Source organism: Alternaria infectoria (assembly GCF_024043175.1).
Source record: "Alternaria infectoria strain BMP 0036 chromosome Unknown scaffold_11, whole genome shotgun sequence".
NCBI classification, from domain to species: Eukaryota; Fungi; Ascomycota; class Dothideomycetes; order Pleosporales; family Pleosporaceae; genus Alternaria; species Alternaria infectoria.
Genome location: NW_026250700.1, coordinates 903,060 through 925,329, shown reverse-complemented (window position 1 = coordinate 925,329; position 22,270 = coordinate 903,060). Strand labels below are relative to the sequence as shown.

The 22,270-nt window shown below is 53.3% G+C and overlaps 6 protein-coding genes across 6 annotated transcripts; 3 read left to right on the top strand and 3 right to left on the bottom strand.

Moving 5' to 3' along the window:
- J4E92_007172 (uncharacterized protein) lies at window positions 1-732 on the bottom strand (the record flags this gene model as incomplete). The annotated part of the gene is made up of 1 exon (XM_051498535.1): window positions 1-732. The coding sequence occupies one exon, from the start codon at window positions 730-732 to the stop codon at window positions 1-3; it is 732 nt and encodes a 243-aa protein (XP_051351469.1).
- Window positions 733-6,865: 6,133 nt separating this feature from the next.
- Window positions 6,866-9,616, bottom strand: J4E92_007171 (uncharacterized protein; the record flags this gene model as incomplete). The annotated part of the gene is made up of 2 exons (XM_051498534.1): window positions 6,866-9,403; window positions 9,455-9,616. The coding sequence occupies 2 exons, from the start codon at window positions 9,614-9,616 to the stop codon at window positions 6,866-6,868; spliced, it is 2,700 nt and encodes an 899-aa protein (XP_051351468.1).
- Window positions 9,617-10,044: 428 nt separating this feature from the next.
- On the top strand, window positions 10,045-11,274 carry J4E92_007170 (uncharacterized protein; the record flags this gene model as incomplete). Its single annotated transcript, XM_051498533.1, has 1 exon — window positions 10,045-11,274. One exon carries the CDS (start codon window positions 10,045-10,047, stop codon window positions 11,272-11,274), a length of 1,230 nt encoding a protein of 409 aa, XP_051351467.1.
- A 6,503-nt stretch (window positions 11,275-17,777) lies between these two features.
- On the top strand, window positions 17,778-18,392 carry J4E92_007169 (uncharacterized protein; the record flags this gene model as incomplete). Its single annotated transcript, XM_051498532.1, has 2 exons — window positions 17,778-17,831; window positions 17,889-18,392. The coding sequence occupies 2 exons, from the start codon at window positions 17,778-17,780 to the stop codon at window positions 18,390-18,392; spliced, it is 558 nt and encodes a 185-aa protein (XP_051351466.1).
- Window positions 18,393-18,826: 434 nt separating this feature from the next.
- On the top strand, window positions 18,827-19,783 carry J4E92_007168 (uncharacterized protein; the record flags this gene model as incomplete). Its single annotated transcript, XM_051498531.1, has 1 exon — window positions 18,827-19,783. The coding sequence occupies one exon, from the start codon at window positions 18,827-18,829 to the stop codon at window positions 19,781-19,783; it is 957 nt and encodes a 318-aa protein (XP_051351465.1).
- A 234-nt stretch (window positions 19,784-20,017) lies between these two features.
- J4E92_007167 (uncharacterized protein) lies at window positions 20,018-21,329 on the bottom strand (the record flags this gene model as incomplete). Its single annotated transcript, XM_051498530.1, has 2 exons — window positions 20,018-20,795; window positions 20,845-21,329. The coding sequence occupies 2 exons, from the start codon at window positions 21,327-21,329 to the stop codon at window positions 20,018-20,020; spliced, it is 1,263 nt and encodes a 420-aa protein (XP_051351464.1).
- Window positions 21,330-22,270: the final 941 nt, after the last annotated feature.

Here is a 22,270-nt window from a genome sequence, read left to right as displayed (position 1 = left end):
CTATGACTCAAACTTGCGCTTCTCACCACTCGCTGCGATGGCGAGTGCGTCAAGACCGCCGTATTGGGCGGGAGCGGGGTTGTAGCTGTAAGCAGTCGGGTCGGGGTACCGAGAGCTGTTGGGGAACTCGAGGAAAGAGTCGGTGGATTGAACAGCGGGGGCCATGGAAAATCCGGACGGGCTGAGGGGAAGCGACGGGTCTACCATGGAAAGCTGTGACAGAGAAGGCATCGTCGAAGACTGGAGCGGGGCTGGCTTGGGGCGCTTTGCCTGGTGTTTAGCCTTCTTGACGTCGCGCTCACCGCCCTTGGCGGCATTGCGGCCGCTTTGGTGGGTGCGGCGATGCTGCTCCATGTTGTCTTTGCGGGTGAAGGCCTTGTTGCACTCGGGGCAGAAGGCGTCCTTCTTGCCAGTGTGCTTCTTGGCGTGACGGGCAGCGTGGCCAGAGGTGGTAAAGAAGTCGTTGCAGCCGAACTGCTTGGCCATTGGGCACGGGTAGCTGTTCTTCTTGGGGCGGGCGTTCATCGCCGCTTGATCAGGGTGCTCAGACATGTGGTCGGGTCTGAAGTAGCCAGCCTGGGCAGGGTTGGTGTGGTAAGGAAGAGGGCCGGACGACTGATGCATGGGGACGCCGAACTTCTGGTCGACGAAGAAGCCATTTTGCGCGAAGACAGGCGAGTCCATGCCGGGCTCGTAGGAGAAGTCAGGCGTGATGGGCGACGGGGTCTGCATAGTCGAGTCGGAAGAGTCGCTGCGGACCAGGCGAGGAGGTGAGGCGAGGGGTGAAGATGAGTAACTGGAGGTCCGGGATTGGAGGGAAGGAGTGATGGAGGGAAGTCGGACAAGTTGAGGAGGAGGCGCCGGGCCGTCGTTTAGCAATGACACTCTGCGACCTGTCGAATTCTTGCCGGACAAGGCGTCCATTTTGAGCAAACACGTGCCAGTGGGGGAGCGACCAAATTCGCAGAGAGAGCGATGGGCTGCACGTGAAAGTGGTGGCCGGGTGGTTGAGGCGCGCTTTATACAGGGTGATGTTTGAGTGATGTGCGAGGCAGGCGACTGACGTCGACACGACAATGAGACAGGTGTGGATGGTGGGGAGCGGGCGTGGTGAGTGAATTGGGAGAGAGCTTACTGGAGCACCACACGACAGATGCGGGACTGGGAGCAAGTTATATTGGGCAAGGCACAAGCAGGGCAGAAGCACAGGGTTCGCTGGTCCCAGGATCAGGGCACTATCAGGGACTGAGAATTGCATGCGTGGGGATGGGAAAGTGCAGTCCGCCCTAAGACGCTAGCGCCAGGCAGTGGCAGGGGCCCCGGCTGCCGGCGATCAGCTCGCAGGCGACGCGCACTAGGAAAGAGCGACCGACCAGGAAGCGGCATCAGCGCATGACACCGTGGAACTCAGTGCGATGCACCGCGGAGCGTGCTGCTGGGTTGCTGGGACGAAGCTTCAGCGGTCCTGCAATCGACATGGGTCAACATGGGTGGTGCAGAAAAAGAAAGCCATGCAAGATTGCCCGTCGGTAGCAGGCTGCGCCGGCCAATGCTACGGCGGCGGACAGGTGCCGTCTGCTCAGGAGAGATCGAGATCTCGAGGGCAGTTTCAAGGAACTCTGCGACCTTCGGGCGCCAATGGCAAGAAACAGGCCCTGTGCCAGCTCACACCCGCACCCTCCGCCGGCCTGGTGCCGGTGCGTGTCGGCGTCAAAGAGTCAGTTGTTTTGTTTGGGGATGCGCATCGGAATGATGTATCGCATCGGTCGCATGGTGTCGACACTACAGATCGCGACACCACAGAACTACACAGCGCAACTACACGGTGTATCGCAACGACAGCAGCGACAAGTCGTACCAAGACCGTCAGAGCCTGTCATACCAGCTTCCTCTCCTCTCAGCGCCCCAGGGTCTGCATTCTCGAGCGCATTCGGTACTCGAAAAACAACGCGCCGGCATAACGTCGCTAGGTCTGATGTAATACAAAATCAGGGTCTTCTCCGCTTACGCATCCCTGCCAGCCGTTCCGACCTATCCGCTCGCAGCCTAGCGCCCCACTGGACGTTAAGCAGTGATCGGGTCATCTGGTGGGGGATCGGTATTCTCGCAAAAAAGATGACGTCGGGCGCCCGCCATCAGCCACAGCCCCTGGCGCTCTTTTTAGCGGCAAAAGCCCCATAGACTCCTCTGGCCAGACTCTTGACCTGGCGCGCCGTCCTCGAAACGGCAGCCGCGCAGCACTGACCGAACCCCTCCATCGAGTTTTTGCACCACATCGACGTGATCTCCCTGCCCTAGCCTGCTTCGTTTCTTTTCACTTTGCGCGGCCACCACCCATCCGGTCCTTTTGTCCCCTCAAGGCTGCCCGAATCACGATCTCTGCCACCCTCGCGCGGCCTTTTCCCATCGCTGTTTTATGCAGGGCCCGCCCAAGTCCCCCTTCCTGCCGCCGACTGACCCGGCGTTAATCTTCTCTTACAAACGCTGATGTCACTCCTGCCCCGTGCCTTACGCCTCGCATTCGGCACCGGTCCCCACTGCCGCCCTGCCTTATCGGGAAACTCACGATGGCCAAATCCCATGCTGCCTCATGTGCGCAAAATGACCAGCCGGCCGCACGAGGGGTCCCCTGCTGTGATGGCTGCACCTTATGCCGATACGCTGTCCAATATCTCACCGACTTTGGGCCAACATCGCGATCTCCATCCTTTTGCTGATGGGAGCAAGGGCGCCACGCAGCCACGTGGACCAGCCCGGTGCTTCGTGATCGTCCCGCCCAACATCTGAGAGATGAGATGCGATCTTGGCCAATGCCAGCCTCGTCTTCAGCCATAGATCCTCCTGAAATGTTCCACGGTACTGCGCGCTTGGCCCCTGCCACAGCTGCTTTTTCCTCGTTAATCTGGGAACTCAAGATGCTCACCGCGTTCAGCTAACGCCAAATTGCTTCTTCGCCGCATGCTCTGCTCGCGCATCTCTCTCCGTGCACTATTCCTCTGTGTGCCCCAGCTGCCATTGGTGCAAGACGATGCGCCCACTTGAAGACCCTGCAGATGAATTGATGGCGTCTTCACAAGCGCGAGAGCTCTCAACGTCCGGCGGCCTCAGCTCTCCACAAGATCAACACGTCCAGGATGTCAGATTGCGCCCGCATCTTCGGAATTCCTTTTGATCTGACCCAAACAGCCGTTTCGCGCCGTCTTGCACATCTCTACTGATAGTCACTGCGAACTGTTTGGATGCCAATACCATCGTGAACCCATTGTCGCAAAAGAAGCGCGCCCCACCTTACATCGTCTGTATACCGATTTTCCAGGGAGCTCCATTCTCTATTCTTGGCAACCATATACCCCACTCAGTATCCGTTAGCAGGTCGTCCGCGCTGTGTCGAATGAGAGTTGCTGGAGTATACTCCGAGCAGCGTTTTCACGGTTGGCGCTACTCTGAACTGTAAGTGCTCAACGATATCGTGACCAAGAAGTCATAGATGGCACTCCATCACTCCCGTTTATCCAGCCTAGGGCATATCCATCGGCTATTGCACTCTTCCTAGCATATCTGCATGGGTATCGAGTAGAGTAGAACTGCGAGAGCCCAACGCGGCATTCACATCCGCTTGCTTGCCTTACAGATGCCTGTCGCCGTAATTGGAAACATCCTGGCCGCATGGGAAGAGGGAAACATGTTCCTACCCAGTCAAGTCATCCCCAGCGCTCTCCAGCAACGTCCCTGGACAAGCTCCTGGTTACGAACTGGACCCTGGATAGTCCATCGTCAGCTCCAGACCATGTACGCGTATTGTCACCAGTAGTCCCGCATAAATCGCAAGGTTCATACACAACACCTACGACATGGACAACACAAACCCATATTGCCGATCAATATCGTTTTAGCCACAAAACTAGCATACGTCACGTAAAAGCCGTTAAGCGACGTGGTTTGAGATCAGTTGTCCCGTGGCGCCACTAATTCCGAAGATATTCGGTGTCGAAAGAGCCGTGTTCTCGTAGGTTGATAGCCGATCTTAGCAAAGTCTAGTCGCTCTCACTTCCACGTTCGAACTACGGCAAGCGCGCAAACTCCAGACTCCTGCTTACATTAGTTTTTTACGCCTCTCATTCCACATATGCCGTCTTGAGCTCAACCATTGATTGCAGGGTCTTTCAAGGGAGCTATTGACCCCTCCAGAAGCGAGGAGCAAGCTCCGGAATGAGGGTCTCTTACTCGAAACCCCGCTCCAAGCTGCGTTATTGGTCAGAACGCCCCGGACCAACCACCCGTGAGGCGTCGACCGTTGCCGAGTAACCGTAGCATATCTGAGAAACAGGTCGCGCTAGGTTGTCCCGCCTCCCCGCGCTTACACTACACCCAAGTCAATCCACGTGGGAAGGAGCTGTTCATTGTAACCCTTTTTCTTTTGCTCCCGACCTCTCAGCACTGAGCGACCCTAGGATCACACCCAGCACTCTGTGGTCCACCGTGTAATGATTATGCGCCAGGTTCCCAACTCAACACAAGGTTCGCATTCGTGCGGGGCGGCTCTCCGCAGCGGTATCAATGCTTCATGAAGATCTCCAATCCTTCGAGCGCGCGCCATCTCATTCTCAACAACGCTGGGGCATGGTTCTGCGAGATTCAATTACGCCATCTATGGACCCTTTGAAAGTTGTCATGATGCATGCCGGAAGAGGTCGTTATCCGGTTTGCCAGGGGTTGGGGTTGGTCAGCATTGCATCCCTTGAACAGTGGCAGATCTGGACCATCGTTCTATGAGCTGTAATGTTCACAAGACATACGGACCATGGCGTAGGTCTATTCTTTGTGTAGCTTACGCAATCCAAGGAAATGTAGCTGTCAATAATCGGTCACCCTCCAATGCAGTCACCGCAGTTTCGATGACCCGCAGCATGTCTCCTGGTAGCGACCAAGCCGTCCGCTGTCAAACCATCGTATGATGTGCGCCATGAATAATGCGAGTCGTGACCGCGCATCGCTGAGCTGAAACGCGCATCGACAACCCCATCAAGTTACACCTCCAAGATTCCGCCCCAAGCAACTGAAGCGAAAATCCACTCCTTCTGCAAAGCTCAACAGTCACGCAGCATTCCTTCGCGATGTCGAGACTCAGCCTGACCTCATTACACCGAGCAAGAGGCCGACTCACAAGCATCATGACCGGCATAAGCGAGCGCAACGAGTCGTCCCTCTGACGTCTTCTACCGGGCATCTCCTCCGTGTCACACATCACATCGCATCACGTCCGCGGTCCAACCAACCAACCCCCTTGTCTTCGCTCGCTTCTTCTTATATCCTCGGCGTTTTGTGACGTCCATGACACTCTACCACCTCATACTTGACCACCATATCCACATATAGTAGAACCACCAACGCGAAAGCGAAAAACTTACGCGTTGCATCGGGACATCCGTTTTTTCGCTTAATTACCGAACATCGAACGGAGAGTCTTTGCGATCCCGGGAAGGTCGGTCCCCACTTGCATTGTTTGACGTTATCATCGCCGGGGGTAGTCAATTGCTACTATTTTCATTCGTGGTCTGCGACTCAAGATGCCGAGTCAGAATGCATGTCCCCAACGCCCCCGAATTTCATGTGTGAGATGTCCGTCACTGTGGCGTACCCGAATTCCACCTGCCGGATGGATTGCTTTCCCTGTCATTTGTGATTTCCGCGGGATGTTGTACCGAGCGAGGGATTGGTGGCGGGTAAAAGTTCCGTTGGGGATATGGAGATCAGGCTGTTGCATCGGATTGGTAGATGCGATTTGTTGGCGACTCCTGGGCTTCTTGGGTTCTTACACCTCGACATGAAGATTCGCATGGTACACCATGCGAGATAGCTTTCTCGGTCTTGAACGCCGATGCAGAAGTTTAGTGATCGTGAGAACGACATGATGCTTTCATGAGGTTGGATTGAGGTTCGAATGAGTGTTGTTGTTGGGCTTCAAGAGACGGGATGGAGTCGAAAGAGTGAGGCTGTTGAGCTTGAGACACGGGAAGGCGATGGAGATAGGACGTTGAGGAGATGCGAAGTTTTGGGGGTGTTGGATATGCCCCCAGATTTCTGTTCGTGAAATTCCTCGTTCTGCATCTACACCTGGGCGACGGTGGAACGCTATAAGAGGAGAGGAAGGGGCTGTGGGTTAAAGTGCACGCCATCTGCCCCCTTCTCATCGTCTCAAAGCGTCCGCAAACGCCAAACTCTGGACAGAGATTGTGGATGGGATGTTCGTTCTACAGAATGTAGATTCTATTTGACAGATGTATGGTCTTTCTACGTTATATTCTTATAGCTGGTGTGGCGTGTTGTTGTCATGGTAAGTACTGGCTCGTACGCCCAAGAATCTCGAGAGCTTGTAAAGCCAGATCTGGAAAAGTACTCATCACGCTCTTTCGAAGAAGCGGTTTATCCATTGTCTCATCTACTTCTTCATAACGGGATGTGTGAGATTTCCATCTCACTCTCGTATCTTGCTTAGATATTGCAATCATTGTAGTATCCAGACATCCTGGCTCAACCCAAAGAGATCGGATTTGAGGTACCCAAACAAATACACTGCACATTTGACAATGTAGGTGTGAGCCGACTGACGGGCGTTGAAGCACTACGCGAATATGGGTAGGAGTCAAGATGAACAACACATCTAGTGCATGCACTCAAACATCAGTAACAGCGATGAAGACAATCATCATGGTCTATGAACTCGTCCATTACAAGGGTATGGGATATCTACAGTAAAACACAAGCCATGGACAAGACGAATAACGCCACTCGATGAACCGCATCAGCATTACTACAAGACTCACACCCAGCACCTGCTTTTCCGTACACCCTACAAAAGACCCAGCTACTCGCTATCGTCATCGCCGATAATCTTCGCGTAGTCTTCCATAGAAGCGAAAGTGGGCAGGCTCTTGAGCTTTCTCTTCTTGCTCTTGCGGCCGTCCTTGTCCTTGTCTTCGTCTTTATCGTCGCCCAGGTTGAGTTCGACTGGAACGTCGGCGTCGCTGTCCATGAAGGCGTCTTCATCGTCGAGGTCGAAGTTCTCAAAGTCATCGTCATCGTCGTCTTGGTGCTGGCCACCGGCAGCCTCTTCTTCTTCCTCTTCCGCCATAGCCTCATCATCGTCGCTACCGAGGTTGAGTTCAACACCGCCGTCCATTCCTCCAGCTTCATCGTCGCTCATCATGTCGTCCATGTCGAAGTCGCTGAGGTCATCATCGTCACCACCATCGCCTTCAACATCCGGACGACTCTTGACAAGCGCCTGCCAGATCTCATCATCATCGTCGCTGCCTTCATCACTATCGTCCTTGTTCTTGTTCTTCTTCTTCGTCTTCCTATCAGCTTGCTTGGCCTTGCCGGATTTCTCGAAGTATGTGTGGAAGAAGACTTCGTCGACACGGACATCGTCGACCTTGCGTCGCCAGAACTGCTCGGAGTTGAGCGGGTCGTGCGTGCGGTCGCCGTCGCGGGCGGTGATGAGGTAAGACGCGGCCTTGGAAGTTCCAGACATAGGCTGCATGATCGACGAACCATGTATACCTGGTGCCTTGGTCTTTGCGTTGCGGAAGGAGAACTTGTCGAGGAAGTTCATGAGAGTGTAGATAGTCGGGTCAGGCTTCTCCTTGATGGGTTCCTGGTTGACAATCTTGGAGGCCAGGACGTGAACAGAAGGGTGGTAGTGTGCTTGCAGTGGCAGCAACTCCCATAGACAAGACAGATCAGCATGCGCGTATTCTGGGTCTCGTTTCCGGGAGTCATAGGTCACTTGTGCAGGCTTCTCTTCCACCTTCTTAGCGGCGGGCTCCTTGTCCTCATCGACATCCTCGTAGTGCTCATCACCGCTATCATCGGCATGGTCTTCAGGCGTTGACAGCATGGTCTTGATGGTCGGGAAGGTAGCTATCAGTTCGTTGACGAGGTACAAGACACCGCAAATGAAAGGTGGCTCGTGCATGTGAATGATTTGGAGTAAGCGCTTGACGAAGGCCTTGACACGCTTGATGCTGGTATCAGCCTTGAGCGAGCGGTAGAGCAAGTTCAAGAACATGATGTGCTTTGAGGTTGTCATCAGTCGTGGATCCAAAAGAGATTCGTACAGAGTCCTGTAGAAGCGATCTGCGGAGTAGTGCTTCGTCGCAGAGATCTGCTGGATGAGTGTCATGGCCTGTATACTGGTGTTGAAGTTGGAGGAGTGCGTGACCTCGAAGATCATGTTCAGCTGCTCTTCGAACTTTGCGTCGTCGGTTTTAGCGAATGGGAATGCGCGGTTGACACCTGTTAGGATGGCTGAGATCAGCTTCTCTCGCGACTCGTCCTCGACCTTGAAGGCCATGGTTGCCGCTTTTTCAGCCTTCTGCTTGGCCATCTTTCCAGGCTGACCACCACCTCCCTGAACGTGACCGTACTTGTTTATCCTCTTCTCTTCCTTCTCGTGCTCTTTCTGCTTCTTCAGCAGCCCGAGGAAGATGCTGAAGTAGATTTCTATAAGCTTGTTGGCGACATCGGGCTCCTTCAAGCTGAGAACGGTCTGGTTGAGAGTAATGATGGCGTAGTATTTGGCAACGCCGCTCTGGTTCGGTCGGAAAATGAGATCGGATTCGATGGAGCTGATGATGACGTTCTTCATGAGCGGGTGGGTAATCTGGAGCTGGAGCAGCAGGTAAGACGCCCTTGACGCGACCTTCTTTTCCTTGTCTCCAAGCTTGTTGATGAGCAGGCGCAAGAGGTTCTCTTCCTGTTCTGGCTTCTCCTTCAACAGCTCCCAGACATATGTGACGGCACGGTTGCGCGAGTATTCGACCTCGTCGTTGGACCAGGTTTCCAGGATCTTCAGCAGCTCAAAGTATTGTTTCTTCAGCCAGTCCTCGTATGCCCAGACGATCAGATGTGTCTTCTCCAGAGCGCCCGGCAGCTTGTCGCCTGCTCTCCATTGTACGTTCTTTCCCTGCAGTGCGGCGGTCAGGCCTGGCTGTCGCGCAAAAGCCTTGAGTTTTCGATCCGGTGGGAGCAGAACGCCCTGACCCAGCAAATCCTTCAGCGCAGCCAAGGCCTGCATGGCAGCATTTCTGCTCTTCTTCTGCGATAGGCCCATGAGCTGGCCAAAGGCCTTCTGCGTGTGCAGCGGCGACTCTTGAACCAACAAGGTCAACGCGGACACCTTATCCTCCATGGTACCAGACTCCATGACGGTCGACATGAACTTATGCGACGAGTCCTTGGCCAAGTGGGTGGCGGCATACTCGCTGGCCTCTGCGTCGAGGAGCTTGATGGCATACTCGTGGATGTTGTCGATGATGTAGCGGGGCGGGATCGTGGGATTCTCGGCGGTCGGGAGCGCTGGCAACTCTATCGCATGCCATTCTGGCTGCGGCTTGAGTAGCTATGCAAAGTTAGCATCGCGATAAGTTTTTCTTCTCTTGATAATGCGCACCAGCTGCGACCGCGGCTTCTTCGCGTCACCATCCTTGCGCGTGTCTTTCTTGTCGTTGCGCGCGCCATGCTTCTTGTCGTTCTTCGCGCTCATCCGGTTCTTATCCGGAGAAGGCTTCTTGAAGCCATCCTTGGTCTCGGCATGGGTTCGCTTCTGCCCCATTTGGTTTGGTCGGTGTCGCGGAGGGTGGAGCTACAAGGTCCGTCAGAGAAGAAACTCTGACCGTCATGACCTTGAAAAGATTCCAGTCGCTCGCGAGAGCACTGAGTCGAGATTTTGGAGGCCTTGGCATCGGCGTTTTGTGTGGCTAACGGGTTGTGGACTAGCGCGGTGGAGCCTTCATCGTGGTGCATATTGCGACACAAGTGCGGACTTTGGAAGCACCTCCGTGCGGCCATGCTGTGACTCAACTGGTTGCTTTGATTCAGGGTCTTTTACATCACACATCAATTCGGTCCTAACCTCGACATACCAAGAACACCACTTGGTATACGTCGTCACTACCAACACATCCCCCGCCAACTACCCCGCCAGCTCGCATATGCTGGAGTAAGGCAAGCGCGCAAGGACCACGACTACCATTCCACATCATGGCTACCGAAGCAGGCGATGAGGATTCCAAAATATCCATCACACCTCTTCTCAAACGACTGTGGCATGAGTCACCGACGACCAAACCAACAGCCGACGAGATTGCAGCAGCCCTCTCCTTGATCTTCACAAACAGTCTATCTGAAGTTCAGACTGGAGCGCTGTTGACATGTCTCCACTTCACAGACCAAGACAGACAAGCAGAAGTATTGGCAAAATGCTCCAAGGCGATGCGCGACTATGCTACTGGTATTGACGTCAAGGGTCTTCAAGAACTCATCAGCCAACGGGGAAGGAAAGAGGGTTCCTACCAGGGAGGGCTGTGCGACATAGTCGGTACAGGAGGCGACTCGCACAACACTTTTAACATCAGCACTACCTCGTCCATCCTCGCCAGTGCCCTCCTCATGATCGCAAAGCATGGCAACAAAGCATCGACATCACGTTCTGGTTCAGCAGATCTCCTGTCTTGCGCACCCCCTAAACCACCGGTCATCACCGCCATCGCACCCAAAACCATCTACGAAATCTACTCAAAGACAAACTACGCTTTCCTATTCGCCCCAATCTTCCACCCTGGAGCCAGACACGCTGCTTCCATTCGAAGGCAACTGGGCTGGCGCACCATCTTCAACCTTCTCGGACCACTAGCAAACCCGCTACACGACTTGATTGAAGCGCGAGTGCTAGGTGTAGCGAGAAAGGAGATTGGACCCGACTTCGCTGAGTCGTTGAAGCAGTCTGGCTGCAGGAAAGGCATGATCATCTGCGGTGACGAGGAACTGGACGAGCTCTCTTGCGCTGGGCCAACGCACTGCTGGCGGTTGGTCGAAGATCCCTCCACAGGGGAAACCAACATCAACTACTTCACTGTAACACCCGCAGACTTCGGACTACCCGAGCACCCACTGAGCGAAGTCAGTCCTGGACAATCACCCGAACAGAACGCCCAGATCTTGATGAAGATCTTGATGGGTGAGGTTCCACCGGATGACCCAATCCTGCACTTCGTTTACATCAACACCGCGGCGTTGTTCGTTGTCAGTGGTATCTGCGATGCGGATACGAGCGACATGGGCGAAGGCGATGATGGAAATGTCATCAAGGAGGTTGGCCCTGGAGGTGGACGCTGGAAAGAGGGTGTCAGGAGAGCTAAGTGGGCAATCTCAAGCGGAGCGGCGTACACCGAGTGGCAAAAGTTCGTCGAAGTCACGAACAAGGTGGCATAGGTTATGTTACGTAGGTTTCCACACAACTATGTATTCCAAAATTTATCATGAAAGTATTCCATGGCTTCTATCAAGCATGCGCTTACATCTGCAAGTCATGAAACCTCTCATCTCGTCCTATCGGCTAATTGAATGCCCTCCTTAGTTCCTGTTATTCAGCTTCTCCTTCTTACTCCGTCCACTAGCCACCAAATATCGGACCTAGTAAAGCACCATTTTCGCCTTTCTAGTGTAAACGTCTGATCTTTTCTGAGCGGACTTTTTCCTTTTACGACAATCCGCAGCGTCTGGAGCTTCTTTGCAATCATATCAACATGCTCGAGCGTCTCCACTAGACGGTTGGCCATGTCGATGTCCTGATAGTAATATGACCATACGAAGGTCAATCGTCGCAAGTTAATTACGTGTTTAGCGATGAAGGAAAGAGCCCGGTAGTCTTCCACTGGTCCTTGCCCCGACGAGATGGTAATTGATGTCATATGTGCCAATGTCGAAGGAAGAAGGCGCAGCCAGAACACCGTATCTGGCCATTGGACGCGAGGAGGTAACGCGAAAGGAATCTGAGGAAAGGGCCTCAATGTCAGCACATCGTCGAAATCGATCTCAGTGCGTCCAAACATCAGATCCAGAAGCTCAGCCCGGATCTCCTTATTCACGCCGAGTATACTCATCTCCGTTAGGTACCAGTAATTGAAAGCATTTACCCAAACATCTTCGTCATCCGATGAATCGTCACCGTCACCGTCATTGGGCTTAACGAGGCAAGCACGCATGCCCTCCATATTCCGTTGCCTGCAGGAGAACTGCAATTGCCGAATCTTCCGGCGCACTTGGAATACTCCGTTGCTTGCGTGCCGCATTCTTGGATGCTTGCTATTGGAATCGTGGGTGAAGTGTGACGCGTAGGAGCAATCGTTGCACCAGTAGCCAGGGCAGTCGATCCAGATGTAGCCTCCGACAGGGAAGCCGAGGTGAGAGTACACCATATCGCGTACTTCGGCAGGAAGACGAGAAAAGAGATCCGGGGACGCATGCGTACACATATCCGTAGACGCATTCGTAGACGCGACGATGGGCGGCGGCGACGAGGGCAACATTAGATCCGGCTGGGTCATAGATCGTAGTATTGGTGGCATGAATGAAGAGACAAGGACACGAAGGTGCTGTATCATTGCACTGAAGAACAAGTGAGACCGTCGGGGCTGGAGTGTTATCGTGTGTCGACGATTGGGTGCGAGTAATCAGGAAGTGCGTCACTCATGGCTGAGTTTATGGGAGCACGCGGGTGGGCACGGGCTATTACTGCCTATTGAGAGATATTCGCAACTCGTGCAGGCAACAAAGCCCGCACGGTCTGTGAGAGATCTCATTCGTCATGGGGGCGCCAAGTCTGACGCTTATTCCTTTGCCCTTTTACCCAGCGGAGGTTATCTGGTTGACACTCACGCTTTCTACAAGCTGGAAGATATGCAGGCGAACAGGATGACTTCTGTACTATAATCTTAATGAAGAAACAAAACCCAGACGCCTTTGTATTCGCTGTATGCAGCTACCGCAATCGCTAAACTCCGTCTCATAGACGTCTGCGTGGAAGGATCCGAAAGTACTCCATAGCTATTTCAGCCTCATAACGCTCCGAGCGAGTTTCTTCCTCATTCTTAAGTCCGTCCAGAATCTGCCAAACCTCAAGCACAACTGCACCCCATTTTGGCTTGTCTAAAACCATAAGCTCCTTCTCCCATTCCTTCTTTGAGTAGCCAAAACGACTCGTCCACAAAACTCGTACTCTCTCGAGCCTCTTTGCGGTCACCGTGAGTTCCCGAATCGTCTGTACTAGCGCCATGATGCCTTCGGTAGACATCCGGTAACATGAGCCTTCCCACGTACTGTAAGTCAGGCAGCGCATATTGATAGCGTGTTTAGCGAGGAACCGAAGAGACTGGCAGTCTTCTTTCCATGCTTTCCCGCGCCCTGTATGGCCATGGCAACTGCCAAGTAGAATGATGGACGTCATATGTGTCATTGTCGAAGGAAGCAGGACTAAGCAACTTGGTTCGATCACGCAACGGGGCAGAGAGCTGTCGTCAAACTGGAAGGCAGTGTCGTCTGTCAAGGGCCCATAAAACTCTACGTCATTGGCTCCAAACACCAGGTCCATCAGCTCCGTCCGGAGTTCCTTGTTCACCCTCAGTAGATTTGGCTCCATTATTCGAGTACGATATAATTGACGGGGCTGGAGTTCGATATGAGCCGACATGCCCTTGCTTGGATAACAGTCATCAAATCGCACCTTCGCAATCTTGTGACGCACTTCGATGTTACATTCGTCTGCATGAGCCCTTCTCGGACACTTCCAAAATTTGTGTCGGACAGCCTTCCTGCGATAAGGGTACTCGTCACAGTCAATCCATATATGTCCTCCAACGGGGAACCCAAGATACGAGAAAATGATTTGACGGAGCTCGGCAGGAAGACGGAACAGAATGTTCGAGGACGTGTTCGAAGGTGTGCTGTTGGACGGTGTCGAGGGCGCGGCCATGATTGAAGTGGCCCTTGGTGATAGTTCTGGTGACATAGCAGGGCCGAAATCGAAATCGCTGGAGTATTGTATCGATGCGCGTGTAAGACTACAGCGATCGGGTTCTCCTAGTGTTGAGGAGAAATAGACTGTCGAGCGAGTAGGCAAGGAAGTGTAAGACCCACAGCTTATATGTAGGGGCACAGTTGCAGGCCACTTCGGCCTGCTGGTTGCTACTCCCAATTCTGCAGGCAACAACAGACACTCCTTGATGGTCCGTGAGAGCTTACGGCGAAGTCGCAATGGCAGAGACGTGTTTCACTGCCAGTCCATTTTTCTTTGCAGGCTATGAAAGGGTACCTGTAAACCCCATCATCAAAGACGTCAGTACTAACAGAATTACAGCGATGCAAAGAAACCTCACCTGGGGGTTGTGCAATCTGCGAGTGCGCATCTTAAGGGACGTCCAGCCCTTCCTGGCTCATCTTGCCACTGTCGACCGTCGATTCATGCGCAAAGCACGTGAGTATGGAAGCCAGATGTGTGACAAGATCAAAGACCAGGAACGCATCTGGATGGAAGAATGTCTATCGCGAACATAAGGCTAGGCGCTTCCAAGAGCGATGGAGCCTACCGTAGAATAGCCGAAAGCACTTTCTGGGCTTTTCACTCTTAGTAATCTCATAAGCTCTCATACCAAAGATGATCGCCAAGTAGCGCATACGATGCATCGCGGCAAACGTTTCTGTGACGAAAGTTGATGTTATACCTCGACGTCCGTTGGCTGGCTCCGTCTATCGAACCATGGTACGGTACATTACTTGTGAGTCAAGTCGAAAGTACAAATTCTTCACATTAGAGATGAAAATGCTAAACAAACTCTTCACTTGGCATCTTCCAGCCGTGAACATTCGAACAATATGTCTATCTTCACCCCCACTTACTATTATCCTCGCCAAACGAGCTGCATCATCCCGTACGACCCAGACCTGAACGAGGCAATAGGCTTCACCCCCGCCGTTGTCACAAGATGGAAGCGTCTCCTGGCCATCCAGCGAGTCTTCAGCGCGCGTGTTATATCCATGAGAGAAAAAGTGAGAAAGTTGACGAAGGAAATACGGCGATTGAGAAGACCTGGGGACCTGGAATTTCCAAATGCTTGTAGGACAAGGAAGACCTACCGATGGATGCTTCAGTGTTTGAAGCGGCAGCTATTCATCTGCAACAAGTAAGGCTGAGATGAGAGATTACCGTACGGAGAACATGAAGCTAACGCTATCGCAGAGCCATTTGTTCGATGATGAAAAACGCAGATCTCCCTAGATATGCTTATAGCAGTTGTCGCTCGCTCACATCAAGGGTCAATGCTCTGCCGCGGGAACTTCAGGACCTCGTTTTCGATCACTTGCTCGGTCGCATGTATAAGCCGTATGTGCGTGATCGCACATTTAAGCGCTCATATGTGCTTTATACCCGGGATAGGGTGAGCCTGCAGGATGGCATAAAATCCCACATCAACTTGGAAGTTCAGTGGGGTGACCGTATGGCCAGAGAACGCACCCAAGGTACCGTCAGCCAATGTCCCACCTTCTGGAAGGAATGTAGCCTGCATAATCAAATACTGAGGTTAGCATGGGCGAGGATAGACTCAGTAGCAGTAGAGCAGGACCATCGAAGGACCGGAAACCCTGAGCTGCCGTACCCGGTTTTCGACACGCCACACTTCATGAAGAGCGAATATGCACATCCGGAAATGGTAGCCGCACTCGTAGAGCGAGCGAGATACAAGATTGCAAGGGAGACGGCGCGTACGATCTTTGTCGATTCCAACGCACTCTTCCACTTCGGTACAGCACACTCACACGCTTTCGGTGTACCCCTCGCAGGCTTCTACAGCACAGTGCATCTTACCATTTGGCCGGGCCATATATTGGGACGCATTCGGCACAACCGCAAGAAGATGCACGAGAAAGACTGGGAAGCAATCCCGTTACACTTACGGTACATAATGCTTACAGCGGCGGAACCCATGGAGAGGTATGGTGGACGCTTGTGCATCAGGGCCTCCCCCCCACGTTGGGATTACTTACCAGGAACTTTCGACACGGAGCGGTATAAAGTTGTGTTTGAAAAGGTTATTGAGGAGTTGGAAAGCCGAAAGATGGCTGTGATAGACTTCTGTTGGATGTAGCAAGTGAGACAGAAGGCAATGAGGCTCTACTAAATCGATCTGGCTTTCCATAGGGCCATCGTTCGCTAATGAGAGATATGCACGTGCGGTCGAGTGCAAATTCAAAGGCTTTCGCAAATTCGTTCTGAGATATGAGGGAATGCAAATGTTTTGATGATTGAACAGCCATAGCTGGCCTGGTGAGCTGGTTTGAGCTGATTCGTGCCCTGTGGGTTGATTGTAGCCTCCTCGCATCTTGATGGTCTTCATCTGTAAGACATGTAGTCAGCGAGGTCATCCGCAAAGCCTCTTCTGAGATGACCGTATCAGCGCCACCATGCCCATAAATGGTGGATCACTAGTTGTATCGAGCGCCTGGAAGAGGCAGTACAATGGGACTGCGCCCTGTGAGGCGTCCTTTCTTCGTGAGACGGTGACAAACGTGTTGAAGGCCTGGTGAGGTTGAGGTGTGACGCCCGGCACCTTCTCCGGTTGGGGCTTGGCACTCCCATCCAGCAAGCGCGTCAACGCAACAATTGCTGGCTGCGAGAACTTTCAGTTGCGGACCACCGAACATGCGAGAAATTCAACGTCCTCAACAATCGTCCCACCGTCCCGATCGCAACGTCCCGCTCGCATCACCGCCCTTTTCGCATGAAATCAGAAATGAGCCTCAGGCCAGACCGGCTCGGGTCCCGTTTTCGGATCCAGGCCCCTTGCTCAGCCCGCGCTTTACGAAGGCGCACGGCCGCCGAGGTGCCATCACACACAAGACAGCGAATCTTCTCGACACGAGGTCACGCCGACAAGACAACTAATTTTAGGAGCTAACTTCATTGGACGCGTAATTAGTCTTGCCAACAACAACGCGACGATTTTGCACCTGCGGCATACTAACCTGTCGTGGTGTGTTTCTGGGGATTAGCGTGTGCGGCACGGTATCGATTATGTATCAACATAGCGAGGTCGGCGCGCATGTGCGCGTGGTTGGAAACATGGTTGGGAAAGCAACGCGTGGTTGGTGGTGCGCCGTTTGACGTTTGACGTTCGACGGGCGCGCATGAGGCCGCATGCTGCATGGGCAAGTAACGATGGAAAGTGGAGGATGTGTCAGGGTAACAGGCCATTGGCTGGGGAAATGACGACAAGATGTGCATTGTTCCTATAGGAACATGGTTTGTTTGGTGGAACCACACGGGCTGGAAGAAGCGAATTGGTTCCTGAAACCCGGGGCATGGCTGAGAAAATCTCGAGGCACAGTATGTACCCGACCGCAAGCGCCTAAGGCTCACCACCCGAGTCGGCGCGACGGGATACAAGCTCCCATCTCGACTCTCACCGCAACGACGTTCAGGCATCCATGTCTAAGACGTTTATAAGATCGCCATCTGGACGCCTAGAAGCAGAAGACCATTGAATGAAAAAATCTCCGCCCACATCACGAACACGAAACATCCTCGCCACGGAGGGTTCTATAATTGGCTGTGGAGAACCGCTAAGGCCATGTCAGGTCGACAGTTCGCCTGTTCCGGGATAGCATGGGGCTCGCGTTAGGGCTGGTTGCCGGGTCAAAGTGGCGCTCCAGGGCCAGGGTTAGCTCCGATGCTTGTTTCTTGGGTGCGGGTGAAATGGCAGCAGAGGCAATAAAAGGAGGACGCGTCTCGCGCAGTGCTTGAAGTTTGCTTCTCATCTCGCATCACTCAATCACTACTCGCATCGTCTTCATCGCATCCTCACGACTTGACATATCTTCAGTCAAAGACTATCGTCTAGAGAGATCAATCGTTTCCAAACAAACAACACACAACCGTCAATATGCGCGCCTCCATCTTCGTCTCCGCTGTTGCTTTCGCCGTTGCGTCGGCTCAGGTATGTTCATCATCATTTCAATGATTCATGTCGAACAGATCACTGATTTTCACCTAGGACTCTTCCTCTGCCCCTTCATCGTCCATTGACCCGGCTCCCCAGACCACCTACCTCACCCAGACCAACTCTCTCGGTGTCGTTACTGGCATGCCCGCTGCTGATACTTCCATCGCTACTCAGCCCGATGCCGTAACCAGCCAGCCCGCTGCCGTTACCACTCAGCCAGTACCCGCTGACATCCCTGCCGTCGGCCCTGGTGTCCACACTCTTACTCTTGCTGGAACCGGCACTGGCTCCATGGTCAACTCCACCCGCACTGTTACCGTCAGCGCCAACAACAGCACCACTGTCGCTCTTGTTGCCTCGCCTACTGCATCCGATGCTGATGCCACCGGCAGCGGCAGCGACGCATCTGGCACCGGTGCCGACGCTACTGGCACTGATGCTGATGCCACTGGCACTGGCGCCGACGGTGCTGACGCCACCGGTGCTGCCGTCAACGTCAAGGCTGCCGCTGGTAGCATCGTTGGCTTCGGTGCCTTCATGGCCGCGTTCTTGTAAACGTCCACCACCTCAATTGTTTTGTCGTTTTAGCTTCGAGAATTTATTTTTATGAGGATAGCGGTCCTTGAGATACCTTGGGTTTTGCATTAGCATTGCGTTACACACCTGCATCGCAATACCATGGGCGTCGGCACTGGCATGTGTCTTTGACGGGAATAATGTCTGTTTAGTTTAGTCATGGCTTGGATGAAACCAATGGTCATGAGGTTGATAGTACTCTTTTTTTGTGTACTGGATGGGAAAATATATCAAACATTCATACTCAAAACATTTCTTCCATGCTTGTGATGTTTTCTTGTCGAGTCTACAAAGTCTTATTTTGAACTTAAGGTTCATCGATCCAGAAACATGAAAAGTGACCGACCTCGGCACACCTCAAAGTTTGGCACCTGCACACCCCGCCAAACAACCATCCCCAATCAAACTAAAACATGACAGCCACCCCATTCCCCAGACACATCCCTTCAATCCCCTACAGCGATCCCCCAAGTCGCCTCCAAACCCTCGACATCTGGCTCTCCGAACCCCAGGAAGCCACACCCAAACCCAGCAACAATGCGCCATGGTTAATCTACATCCACGGCGGCGCCTGGCGCGACCCCCTCATTGAAGCCCCTAGCTTCACACCCACCATCACCCACCTCGTCGCCTCACATCCCTCTGCTTTGGCCAAAATCGGCGGAATCGCAAGTCTAAACTACAGACTCTCGCCATATCCCGACCACGCGACGCAACCAAGTGCGCCCGACGACCCAGAGCGCTCAGCGCGACACCCGCAACACATCCGCGATGTCGCCCGCGGAATCCAGTACCTCCAGCGCGAATACGGAGTGAAGAGATGGATAGGAATAGGCCACTCCTGCGGCGCAACCCTGCTATGCCAACTCGTTTCCGGTATAGGACTTACACCTGACCTTACCCCCTCGCCGGCTCCTGAAGCTATGATTTTGATATCAGGTATATACAGTATACCGCTCATGATACGGAACCACCTCCCGCCTACGACACCAGAATACATCTCGAAGATTTACAAAGAGTTTGTGAGGGGCGCTTTTGGTGAGAGGTCAGGGTACATAGAGTGGCAGGCTGTGTCGCCTGTTGCGGGGAAATATAATAAGGAGCAGTGGCCCGAGGGGAAGCTGCTGATGCTTTGTCATAGCTACGAGGATGAGCTTGTGGAGAGGGCGCAGAGGGATGTCATGTGTGTTACGCTGGATAGGGAGGGGTGGAATATTGTTATGGAGGTTGGGGATGATGAGGATGAGGTTAAAGAAGAGGGGAGGAGAGTGGTCAATGTACGGGATCTGAAGGGTGGGCATGATTGGATTTGGGAGGATGGGAAGCAGATTGCGGTTTTGGCTGCTGAGGCTGTGGAGCGGTTAGTGTAGGTTGAGGTTGGAGATGAAAGTGTAGTTAAGTTCGCTATTCCCTATAGACATGCGAGAAGTGGAGTTCCAAAGTGGAAGAGAGAAGACTCCGCGAATGATGCTTGCTTTTGGGTGGTATCCCATATCCAATAACCCCGACGCGGTCGCTTGCGGCTCGGTGCTATTTATACAGCGTGGTATAATGTACAGTCGTATCCCGTTCCTATCCCATCGTCTCTCATGCAAGGTCGCTGACTACCTCTTGCTCAGCCTCTCGTCCATAACCCTGTTGATCTCGTTGTGCATCTGGTTGGATCCACTCTCAGCGTCGTTCAGCTTGCTCTGGAGCTCTTGAACCTTCTTGCTGCTTCCGCCCTCGACCATCTTCGATGCTTGCGCCTTTGCTTGGGAAGCGTTGACGTTGCCGTATACTGCCATGGCGCTTGCGATCATGCCGCTCATATCGCCGACATTGCCGGGAACGACAATGCTTGTGCCCTCCTTAGCCAAGTTGCCGAATGCGTCAACGTACTTCTCAGCAACAGAAAGCGAAATGGCGTTTTGTGCTGCGCCGCCGCCCTGAGAAATGGATCGCGCAACTGCGTCGATTCCGTTGGCAGTCGCAGTAGCCTTGAGCAAGATAGCCTCAGCCTCTCCATTTGCCATGTTAATCTGCTCAGCCCTCAAGGCCTCGGAAGCCAGGATAACGGACTGCTTCTTTCCCTCAGCGATGTTGATAGCAGATTGTCTCTGACCTTCTGACTCCAGGATCTCAGCTCGCTTGGACCGTTCGGCAGTGACTTGACGGTGCATGGCTTCGACGACGGGTTCGGGCGCGTGTATGTCACGGATCTCGTATCGTAGGCAGGTAACACCCCAGTCTTGTGCTGCCTCGTTGATCGCGGCGGTGATGTTGGCGTTCAGGTTGGCGCGTTCTTTGAGGACGTGATCGAGGGAGAGTTGACCGATTTCGGAGCGCATCGTAGTTTGTGCCAGCTGGGAGATGGCGTACTCTGCGTCTTCTACACCGTAACTGTGGGCTGTCAGCATCCTCGCTACACTCAAATATATGACATGCTCACCTCGCCTTGTATGCGTCAAAGACCCTGGTGTACAGGACACCATCCAGCTCCAATGTGACATTGTCCGCGGTGATGGCACTCTGGCTGGGGATTTCGAGGGCGTTTTCCTTGAGGCTCTTGACGTAGGCTATCCTATCAATGAAGGGTACCAAGATGGCAAGACCAGGCTCCAGTATGCGGTTGAACTTTCCCATGCGCTCTACAATCCATGCTGTTTGCTGTGGCACGAACCGGATGATTGTATTTGCAGGCCGTCGGTTCTGTGTTGAGAAGTACGAAGGCACGCCACCCGACTTAGAGCCGGTTTGGAAGGCAAAGATGTTGGTCGGGTCTGAGGCGGAATGCGAGTTGAGCTGCGAGAAGCTGCGGGCGGAGGATGTTGTCAAAGCAGCAGCGAGCGGCGATATCCTTGAGGCTGCGAGTGGTCTTGAGCTTCGCAGTAGTCCGGAAGCCGTAGTGGCTGCCAGCCGTGTGCGCGACGCCATTATGGTGAGATTGGGTGCAAGCGATGATGATGTCGGACACGCGAAGCTCCAGAGTCATCGGCGAATCTGGCACCCATCTCCGACCGCCGCATTATGTAATCCGCCTGTTCCTTCTCCAGAGATGCTCCTTCCACGCTTCCAATATCTCGCCTTCGACATTTTACTGCAAACCCTCCAGCTATCTTAAAGTCAATCCAAATGCGAACTCGTATATTTAATAATCCTTCTAGAACCAGTCCCTATCCTCGAAAGCTTGAGAATGTATCTTCACACAATATCCGATAGATTAGAACATTCAGGCTTGCACGCGCGAATGGAATACATGTCTGAATTCACTATGCGTCATCCTCTTTTACGAATAGCATATTTTGCATGCGCTCCTCGTTAATGGCGCTTTCCTCCTTTCCGAGACTCTCACCTTCACCTTTGCACACAGGAGGGCCCGTGCGTTCATCGCACTTTCCTCACTTGTTGTGTTTGCCTTGACCTTCTCACCTCCACTTCGCACTGGTAGCCCTGGAGCTTCCTCGCCACAAGTCGCAATACTCAACACATCAACTGTTCGAGTAACACAAGATGCCGCCGCAACGATCTCAAAAAGTCGCTCCTCGTCATGGTCTGGATGACAAGCCCAAGAGCACAGCGCGTGGACGACGTGGTTACCGCAAACACAGAAGCGGTCTACTCAACGTCGAGCCCATTGGATTGGAAGTCGCGCTGTAGGAATTACCATATGCGTAAGTATACACGACGACACTGACTTTCCACCCAGGGCAAACAGAAACGCACGAGATTCCCCACTCCTTCGTCTACCTGCTGAGATTCGCAACCGAATCTTCAGCCTCGCGCTCGGCGGATCACCAGTCAAGATGCCATCGAGATATTGGCCGATGCCGAAACCCGAAGAACATCGCGCGCGCTGGAATCTACTCCGTGTCTGT